This window comes from Pseudoliparis swirei, chromosome 22, assembly GCF_029220125.1.
Source record: "Pseudoliparis swirei isolate HS2019 ecotype Mariana Trench chromosome 22, NWPU_hadal_v1, whole genome shotgun sequence".
NCBI lineage: Eukaryota > Metazoa > Chordata > Actinopteri > Perciformes > Liparidae > Pseudoliparis > Pseudoliparis swirei.
The window spans coordinates 10,221,799-10,231,457 of NC_079409.1; the positions used below are offsets into that span (position 1 = coordinate 10,221,799).

The window sequence follows — 9,659 nt, forward strand, 5'->3', positions numbered from 1 at the left end:
GGATGGGATGACTTGAGTGGCAGTCATCAAGCCATGCCGATCCAGCTGACGTTGTACTTTATTGTCAGAGACCTTCTTTGGTGCCAGGCATAAATCAGACAAACTGAAGCGCATCCCGTTGTTGGTGCTATGAGGAATAACCTGTGATGTTCTAAAGCTGGAATGAAATCCAGGTAAGATATTAAGAGTATATTTATAGTACTGTAACCGATCGTTCTGGGTTCGTGTGTGAGGTGCAATTAGATAGATAGATAGATAGATAGATATATACTTTATTAATCCCCAAGGGGAAATTTGTCGTAGCAGTAGCAGCACCAATAAACCACCAAATTACAACAACACATGAGACAGTCTGTTACATTACCCTAAACAATAGCTACTGGTGTTTAGAAGAGTTTTTATTTATTTTATTTTATTTTTTATACACCAATCCTGTGAATCTCTTCCAACTGAGCAGAGGGGCTAAGGGATACTACCAACCATCCTGTAGCAAGTCCATATCAAAGAAAAAGAACAAAACAGTATGTTGAAGTAAACTTTATACACTGCAAGACGTGTTTAATTTGTGTGTTGTTTTCCATCCAGTCAATCCAAACATGTATATCACATTGTTGTTCTTTTACAGACTTCTAGTCCTGTACATTCAAACCCGCGATCCAGTTCACAATTACACACTCTGTGCCCAGAGACCCAACAACGTTTTGCTGCCACAGATGAACAGCCAGTTTTTGCAGAGTCCTGGCCGTCCACCGAATGTGGATCTTGTTCTTCCAGCACTACAACCTCATCTGACATGGAGACACCCAAACCCCAGTATGCGAGAGCAGGACAATCCACAGATTCCTTAGAGGTCGGAGTTCAGCAAGATTCAGTGCTGGCAAAGTATGTTTCAGTTTCAAAGTATCAACCATACCCTCAAATGTAGCTGTGCCTTTGCCCTAAGTGCCCAAGTAATCCTCTTAAACTTAGAATTGCACTGAGAAGACAAAACAATTGCGTGGTAACTGTGATGTGAAGACTGGAAAATATAGAAACTGATCGGTGGTTCATTACTATTTGAATCACTGCTTATAACCATCATTGACCTTTGCTCTCCCAGGTACATAGATCGCTTCCGCCATGGTCAACCGCAGAGTCGTGAGGAGCGCCAGCAGAGCCCTTCCGCCGATCGAGAGAAGCAGCATCCTTTTTGGTGGATGTCACCCTCATCTTTACCCTGCAGTTCAACGCCCACTAAAACAATAGACCAAGGTGCATTCTAACTTACTGTTTTTTTATGTAGGCGTTGTTAACTGTCACCACTCGCCACTTAATTTCAACGTGAAAAGACACCTTGCTGAAAAATCTATCCGTTGAATCTCTTCTTCTGCCCAGATGGTATCCAGCCTCTGAAAGATGACTATGGACTTGCCATTTTCAGTCCAGCTGGGCAGCATCAACATAACAGATTCCCTTCGCCATGCAGAGGATCCCTTAGTGTGAGTGTAAGTTTACTGGAATTGAGCCACAATATAGCCAATCAATGTCTTTCTCTACTAAATATAAATAACTTGTGCATTGTTTGCAGGAAACAAATTACCTATGAATGCATATTTATTCATTTACAAGTAGAAGAAAAAAAGCACCAGATACTTTTCCATCTGGTTTTGTATTGGTGGTGTATGCTTTTATAATGGCTTATTGGGTCTGCATCCTGCCCTGGTTTATGCCAGGAGTGTTTGCAGGAGAGACACATTATGCCGACGTGTGCATATAAATATTTGTATTTCAGCACCACGCCACGTGTCCATTTGGAAATCTCTGTTTACTAAATGTCTGAGAAGCCATTGTTTATGCAGCTATGATTTATACATTTATGGCTCGTTCGACCTTCTTGTGTCAAATGTATCATCCTCACAAAATTATAAAAGTTCCACAGTATATACAGTATGTGTGAGCAATATGTGGCCAGACAATGTGACCGATCGGATGTTTTTACCCAAATGCTTCAAATTGAATTATCTAGTATATATATGAGTATTATTAACATTTAAATATAAAGAGCAACAGTGTGGCTTGTTCAGTGTTCAATCTGTGCTTTTTTTCTTTCTCAGATGTTGTCAGACATCTCTCAGGGTGAATTTGATGACACAGAAATACAAGACCTTCAACAAAAGGCTGGCAGACTTCTGCTGAGAGGGTATGAAGACCAGCGTGTAACATTAATGATCAATGAATATATTTCTTCAATGTAGACCACTTTTTTTCTTTATAACAGGGAATGCACTTCTAGTGATGGATCCGTCCCTGTCAGCTCAGAGGGCCTAGAATGCTCAGATGTCTCTTCTCCAGTCAGCGTATATGAGCCAGTGCGAAGACCTTTGATTCGCAGTAAGACCAGACTGTCAAGTAACAAGAAATGTTTTGATCGAATGTTGTAAATTTTCTTTGCTTTTTAACTTGCTCAATGCCAACTTGTAGCATATGTCATTCTTAATTGTGTGTAATGCTTGCTATTTTAAACTTTACTGCTGTGTCATTGTGTTATTGTGTTTTATTGACATTTATAGCAAAGGCCAGCACCGAATCCTGTGTCATTCCTCCTCTGGTGCCCCCCGCTCGTCGGGAAGAGGACATCTTGTTCCAGTGGCGTTTGAGGAGAAAAATCGAGCAGGCCAGGGAGGGGTCGCAGTCCCTGCAACACTCCAGTCTTCAAGGTCCCACATTTAACTGGCAGGCCCCCAGTTTAAGCCATCCCTCAGACAGTGGACAGGTATACAAGGTTGGAGGCATCTTAATATCTACTTCATATGTTTTTTGTCAATATTTATTCCAGATTTACAGAATTTTTTTATTGCATTATCTCTAGCAACACCAGAGTGCTCGGCCTCCTGAATTCTCACAACAATCTACAGCCCCCCACATCACTGCACGCCATCCACAAACCAAAGAAGCCCACATATCATGTCCCCAAGCTTCAGATCCATCGCCCTTCCCTACCTTTGTTGTCTCTGGCTCTTCCGTCTCTCAACCCCAGGCTATTGCTCATGTGCCTGCCCACATGCATTTACTCTGTGATGTCTTGCCATGTCCCATGCAGTCATCTGGCACGCATCAACACCTTTCAGAAAGCACAGATGAGCCTCAGAACAAAGTTGCCTGTAAAAAGACCCGAGTGCCCGGAAACTTGATAAATACTTTCACTGATGAGCATAGTCGTGAGCATATGTCTTACTTACTATCTGCTTCATCTGAAGCCACAGAAAGAGCAGAACTTATTCACAACAAACGGTCTGAGAGGAACAAGAAAGAGAAAGCCCAGACAAGAAAGTCAGGGAAGAATGAGACGAAGACGGCGACGTCCTTCAGAAAGCAGAAGAAATCCACAAGGTAGTATTGAAACATGCACACAGAGTAAAATAAAATCATTTCTGGATGCCTAATAATATATGCATTTTTGTGCAGATGTACTGTGGATGGGGAACATGTTGATGGCCCTGGTACGAGGAGTTTTTCACATCCAAAAGTTCCCAAAATAGTCCAGCCCTGTGCGGAGCAGCAGCAACAGGAAGGAAGCCAGGAGTTTTCCAGTGAGAGCTCTGCTGGCGACCATGCACCACCCCCGTCTCCCATCCACACTGCCTTAGGACAGGTTCTCACGTTATTTTCTTTGATGCTCTTTAAGTAGTGTGATTAATACAAGTGCCAGATGAAAGATATCTGCATGTTTCATCTACTGTCAGAATAATTTGCCAGCAGTATAAGTGATTAAATGCAATCACTGTGTGTTGTCAAAATACCGTAGTTTGTGTGGATATATAATATCCATATCGAGTTGTCTTTAAGAGATGTGTCCGTGACATTAAATGATTTAAGAGACACAGGTGTTCATGTCTAACCATGTTAGAATGCGCTGAAAATAATTATGTAAATACTCGAGTCACCACAGATAGATTGAGTTGCGCGTCCATCACTCTGCACACCTGGTGTTGTTTAAATGTCATACATCATCATATGGTGATGTGTAATGTTACTATGGTTATTAAAAGCTGCATTAATCTGTAGGGTGTTCTCATTTGGGCCTTGACAGGTAGTTTCAGAGATATTGTTTCCCATGGTGGATCCATCTCTTGCACGAAGGACCCGGCTCTCGTCGGTTTCTCCTCCTTGCGCTGCCTCTGCACCACCACACAACTCTATGGAGGTTATTTCCCAGCTGCTGCAAGAAGCTGAAGGTGAGCCTCATGCAGCAAAGAGCACCAATCCTTACCCTGTAGTTAATTGTGGAGAAATATATTATTTCTTTTCCCAACATGTAATAACCCTTTTGGTTAAAACCCCTGAAAACATTTTTTATGAATGCTGTAACATTTGTTATCCATATAAAATTTCACGGTAGTCATAGCGACTGCCTTTCAAGGATTTAAACAAGAAAATAACTTAAAGTATTGGTCTGCTATGTGTACAGGCTGATCATATTCCATTATTGACCTTCTGTTTTTCCCTTTTCAGATTCAGATGAAAAAGAGTTTGAAGATGACGCTTTATTACTAGTCCTTCGCAAGCAGAGGAAATGGGTAAAGGAGCAGATCAGGTAAAATATAAATGTTTTGATCATCATTATGTAAATGATGTTCCCAGAAGGCTCCCCCATTCACTCGTGCTCTAATTATGTTATTAGAATCCTCCAACAATAGCACCCAAAATACAAGAAATTAATCTTTTGCATTTTTCCTTTTAGTGACGTGGACTCCAAGTTGATTGAATTCCTGGAGGAGCAACATGTTACTTGACAAGAGGCACTTGATGTAGTCACTTTTTTAATTTTATAAAGAAATAAAGTTTAATTTTTGTAGTATTTCCACATTAAAGAGTTTGGCGATATGTTTGGGTGCATCATTAATTCACAATTACATTAAACATTTGACAAAAGTTGCACACACAAAAAAGCAGCTTGAACTTTCGAACGCAGAATATTTACAGAGACTGGTTCCTTAAAACATCATGTAAGATTGATAAGTAATAGAAGAGCAGTATATACAAACCTCAGAGCGCAGGGAATATTAGAACAGAACAATTGGGTGTTTTGGCACAAGTTGCATGTTGAAGTTATTTTGTGCCTGGGTTTTCTTTAAGGCTTCTGTTGCACTTATTTTCATATGTGGTGAAGATGGCAGAGATTTGAGGGGTTGGTTTTAATAGCATTAGGTCAGGATTCTGGAGTCCTCCGTTTGCAGCATCGGTGCAGATATGATAAGGATGCCGTCTGGAGAGACGGCTGACTCCAAAGCCATGGTGTCCACTCCCTTTGGAATTCGGTAGCGGCGGCTAAACTGTCGTGTTGAAACCCCTGGACCATCCTTCTGATAAAATAGGAAATAAAAGTGTAGAGGATAAGGCAAATAACTATTTTAAATAAACAAAACAATACACTAATGTTCCTCTCAGAATACAAACCTTTTTTTCTTCATGCTTTCCTTGCACTTCAACGAAGTCTCCTATCACTTTGACCATGAGGTCTTCGGGGTTGAAGTGCTTTACATCGACTTGAACTGTAAAACCACTGTCATCACAGTTCACCTACCAACAAAGAAGTAAATACGGTATGTTATATAGAAATAAAAACAGATTCCTACTTGTAGTTTTAACAGTACTATTTTTCAGGCGGGGGGGATTTCAACTGCATCTCAAGGTTTTCATCTGATGATCACTGTAAGATGAACTTGAAAGTATTGGAAAGAGCTATGAGGTGCAAATTGAGTTTGATTTTATCCCTCTCTGTTTGTGTGTAGATATAATTGTATTTCCCTCAATTAAAAAAATGAGGGCTTCCCTAGTAATGTTACCCTGGTAAAAGGTTATTTGGCATCCCTGAATACTGTGTTGTTATACAGTTATATTGAGCCAAAAAAAATGCTATAATTGTTTCCACAGATTTAGGCAAACCTACCTCTGCAGAGCTGGTATTATCCGTCTCTGGCATCAGTAAGTTCGGGGACCAATTATACTGTCCGTAAGTCCCACTCAGCCGAGGAATAAGAGGTTGTAAAACCTTCTGCCATGGAATACCACCAGCTGGAAGAGTAGATGGCAGGATGAAGTCCATTTCTAAATAATAGAGGAAAGGAGAGTTGACTTGACAGCAGTTGAGGACAGATTGCAAGACTACACGACGTTCAAAAATGACCAAAACGTACCTCTTCTTAAATGTCCTGACCCAAAAAGTGACCAAAAGGACTGCCTTGGTTACACTGCCCGTCTCAACGCCTAAAAATGGGGACAGTGAGTTCCGATGCTGCGCCGGTGTGTCTGACTCCTCGCTCCTCGCTCCTTGCTCCTCGCTCTCTGACGGTGTGTTTATATACTGGAGTTGCGTAATGAGCTTGGAATTCATAGCGGGGCACCTTGCCTCTGTTATGTTCTGGATGCGTACCCTTGGGTGGTCGGGCAGGGCCATGTAGGAAAAGAGAGTATTGTTTTGGGACCGGCACAGCTGTTGCCAGCTTATGGGCAATTAACGTGTTGATTAGCAATGGCCAGTGTTGTAGCCCTGTAGTTCATTCGCAGGGTTTGGCAACGATACAAACGGACTGTCCACATATTAACATCGGGCCTGTTGCGAAATATATACATAAGGTCGGTTGTCAAGGAAGGTCTATCCAAAAATAAGTTCAAAAGAGATGTTGTGACCCTCGTGAGCTGATGTCAGACAGACAGTGACAGCAGCGACGTCCCTGACACATGCCAGCGCACGTGGGCTTTCCCCCTCCATCACTCACTGGAACAGTGGCGGTTCAACTATTCAGATAATGCACTTAAGTGAGTCGCAATGCCTCAATAAAAATTAATCTCCATTATCAATAGCAGAGCTTCACATAATAAAGAACATTTGGACCTGTGAAGTCTCTCAAAAGTGTACTAAAAGTACAATAACTATAATGTAGTTATTTTCCATCTCTTCTCTCTCACACACCTACAAACACACGTCAATCACTGAAACAATGTACAAAGTCCATAAAAGGATTTTTGTTTACTCCCCATAAATCTGTCTTATTGAGGACCTCCTTGCATCATAAAAGAACCGTACATGCTGATACTTCTGTGTTGTTCCAGGCACACTCCAGTGAAGTCAGCAGTTTATATGGAGGGCACATGTTCTCCCTGTTAGTAATGCAAAACCTGTCACCAGAGCTTTGACTGGACTGGTGTGACTAAAAATGGCACCGATTATGTTATGACTCATATCGGATGGTAGGTAAGTGTTGCCATTTGGAGGGATTAAGTTATTGGGTTTCATAACAGGCGCCAGTGATTGCCCAGACTTTAGGAGCCTCTATAACAATGCACACCATCAGGAATATATACTGTATATTCAGAAAATAACTCACCAGTGTGTCCCCAAACAAAAAGTCAATAGAGATTAATTGATCCTACTAGAGGGGCAATGCTATTCTGACACAAGTATGAACTTGCTTTGGTTTTTCATACATGAAAACATAGAAACTTGGAGGCATTATGAATGTGTGTTTGTTTTTATTCATCATTAATACACGAGTACAAATAGTTTGGGGTGCACAATTGTCACAAACATTACACTCCACTAAAAGCAAAGCAAGAAAAAGTTGTTGGATCTAATGTTTAATATCCTGAAAAAACCTGAATGCACATCCAGCTTCATTATTAGATCATTTCAATACTGTAAACATAGTCTACTAAACTAAGTCATTTAGCTTCAGAAAAAAAGTCAAAGAAATTTCTGAAATGCACAAAAAAAGAAACATGAATCTTTGAGAATTTACATTTTAAATACATAGGAGATTATGTCAATGAGAATCAGCCATTAAATGTATCTCCATAGACCAGACAATTCACCAGAATAGTTCACTGTAGTTAAAGAAGAACAACTCTTTGGTCCTTTTTTACTGGATCACTAGTTATTTTTAAAAGACACGACGTAGAAAAATGTTTTTAAGGAATGCCTAGTGGAATTGTGAAGGAGAGGTAATCTCCCATCTCCCCCCACTCTGCTCTGTAACGCTGGAAAATGGTAATCCATGTGGTCAGTACTGTTACCCATAACAACAAACCCAGTGCTGACCGCTTCACATCTAGACGAAAAAAACACAAGAGAAAATGACTTGGTATTAAAACACAGCTTTTCTTAAAAAAAAATTAAACTCAGAATATTGCAAATATAGTGTTTGATAATGTTCACACATCAATAGTGGCTCACATTTATGAAACAGTAAAAACTAAATAACAGACATTCTATGTCTTAATTGGTTTTTTTAACAAAGCTAGAGTAAATATCTGTTGATATCATCTAGGAGTGGGAATGAATCAAATTAAGTGATAATTCTCAAATCACATAGAGTGAAATATTTGTATATGCGGTTTCCTAAAATTGTAATCATACAGTTTAGATCTCATGTATGTGGATAAAACAATTATATTAATTCAAGTTTTGTATGAAAGTCATGTCCAACGCTGCTTAGGAAGCTCACGTAGAAAAGTCATCCTAACTCCAGATCCAAAAAGATAACTGCCCTCATCAAAGTAGTTTGACCATGCTCAAACACAATTTGTATTAAAGTAGCAGTTATGACACTTACATGTTTTGATCTGCAGCTGTTCAGTGTAAACTGGCTTCACAAAGGCCTCCTTAAAAAACCAAACTACATTGACCAGCCATAGGAATGGCAGAAATGCATAGCCACCTGAGAAAGATTAATGGGAAAAACATCATCAATGACAATACTCCTGAGTTCATACTAACGCAACTCTATTCAAGATTGCTTTGCAATACAAAAGATTCCCCAGTAATATATCCTCGGTCTTACCTAAATGAAACTATGTGACATAATTTGAATATACATATATAATTTATGGGGGTGAGTGATGACACTAATTGCATTTACCTAAAATTTACAAACATAAAAGGAGGAACTAAGATATAATGTAAATATCTTTGTATCCAAACTAGATTGACTCTCACCCAAATAATATTTTCGGCAAAGGATTAGTTTCTCCTCATTGGGCACTCGTTCCAGATTCATTGTGATCCTACATCGGAACGAAAAAACAAGTTAGAGTTAAGCATCAGCACAAAAATCAAAATACAAACTTCTGTGACAAGGTGATGCTGGTTCTGTCTCCGTTTAAAGTGCGATTGTGTAGTAGTCAAGGTACTAGGCAAAGTAATCTGAAGAAAATTGAATACAAGTTTTCATTTTGTCAGGTGACTTGAAATTGACCTCAGGCTAACGTTAGCGCTCATTAGCTTAGCAATGTAGCATTGGGTTGTACACACGTAGCAGACATTCACTACGTTTTTTAGATGGAGGATGTCATTTTGCAATATGTATTTGTGACTACACTGTATATTCATGTGGTATTTAAACCTACCGGGTATGTGTAAGGCCAAAAGGACAGAGAAGCGTCGCAAATGAACTAGTTAGGAAAACAGAAACACCAAAACACTTCCTCCTTCTTCGTCTCTATTGCATTCTTCTTCGTCTTTCTTCTTTGTTTGTTATTTTTTAAAGGCACGCCCCTGCTAACCTGCACTGCATTACCGCCACCTGCTGGACCGTAGTGTCACAACACGTTCACGGGTTTTTGCCTCCGAAAGTTGCTCTTTCCCCTATATTAATGTTCATCTTCACCACGCCTTGCATAAT

General features: G+C 40.0%; 3 protein-coding genes across 10 annotated transcripts; 1 reads left to right on the forward strand and 2 right to left on the reverse strand.

Moving 5' to 3' along the window:
- The first annotated feature begins 82 nt into the window (after positions 1-82).
- On the forward strand, positions 83-4,863 carry proser3 (proline and serine rich 3). 8 transcript variants are annotated; one of them, XM_056444825.1, is made up of 13 exons: positions 83-173; positions 458-521; positions 626-882; positions 1,100-1,251; positions 1,375-1,484; positions 2,094-2,179; positions 2,258-2,370; positions 2,550-2,761; positions 2,849-3,369; positions 3,445-3,631; positions 4,070-4,214; positions 4,492-4,573; positions 4,721-4,863. In XM_056444825.1, the coding sequence occupies exons 1-13, from the start codon at positions 163-165 to the stop codon at positions 4,770-4,772; spliced, it is 1,992 nt and encodes a 663-aa protein (XP_056300800.1). In that variant the 5' UTR covers positions 83-162; the 3' UTR covers positions 4,773-4,863. The 8 variants fall into 8 exon arrangements, with proteins under 8 accessions (XP_056300800.1, XP_056300802.1, XP_056300801.1 ...); XM_056444827.1 differs by having other exon boundaries at positions 2,550-2,752; XM_056444826.1 differs by having other exon boundaries at positions 1,375-1,478.
- On the reverse strand, positions 4,783-6,314 carry hspb6 (heat shock protein, alpha-crystallin-related, b6). The gene is made up of 4 exons (XM_056444872.1): positions 6,177-6,314; positions 5,930-6,087; positions 5,437-5,559; positions 4,783-5,342 (listed from the first exon to the last, which is right to left on the reverse strand). Exons 2-4 carry the CDS (start codon positions 6,083-6,085, stop codon positions 5,184-5,186), a joined length of 438 nt encoding a protein of 145 aa, XP_056300847.1. The 5' UTR covers positions 6,086-6,087; positions 6,177-6,314; the 3' UTR covers positions 4,783-5,183.
- A 1,178-nt stretch (positions 6,315-7,492) lies between these two features.
- Positions 7,493-9,486, reverse strand: psenen (presenilin enhancer, gamma-secretase subunit). Its single transcript, XM_056444873.1, has 4 exons — positions 9,385-9,486; positions 8,975-9,042; positions 8,592-8,696; positions 7,493-8,087 (listed from the first exon to the last, which is right to left on the reverse strand). Exons 2-4 carry the CDS (start codon positions 9,033-9,035, stop codon positions 7,948-7,950), a joined length of 306 nt encoding a protein of 101 aa, XP_056300848.1. The 5' UTR covers positions 9,036-9,042; positions 9,385-9,486; the 3' UTR covers positions 7,493-7,947.
- Positions 9,487-9,659: the final 173 nt, after the last annotated feature.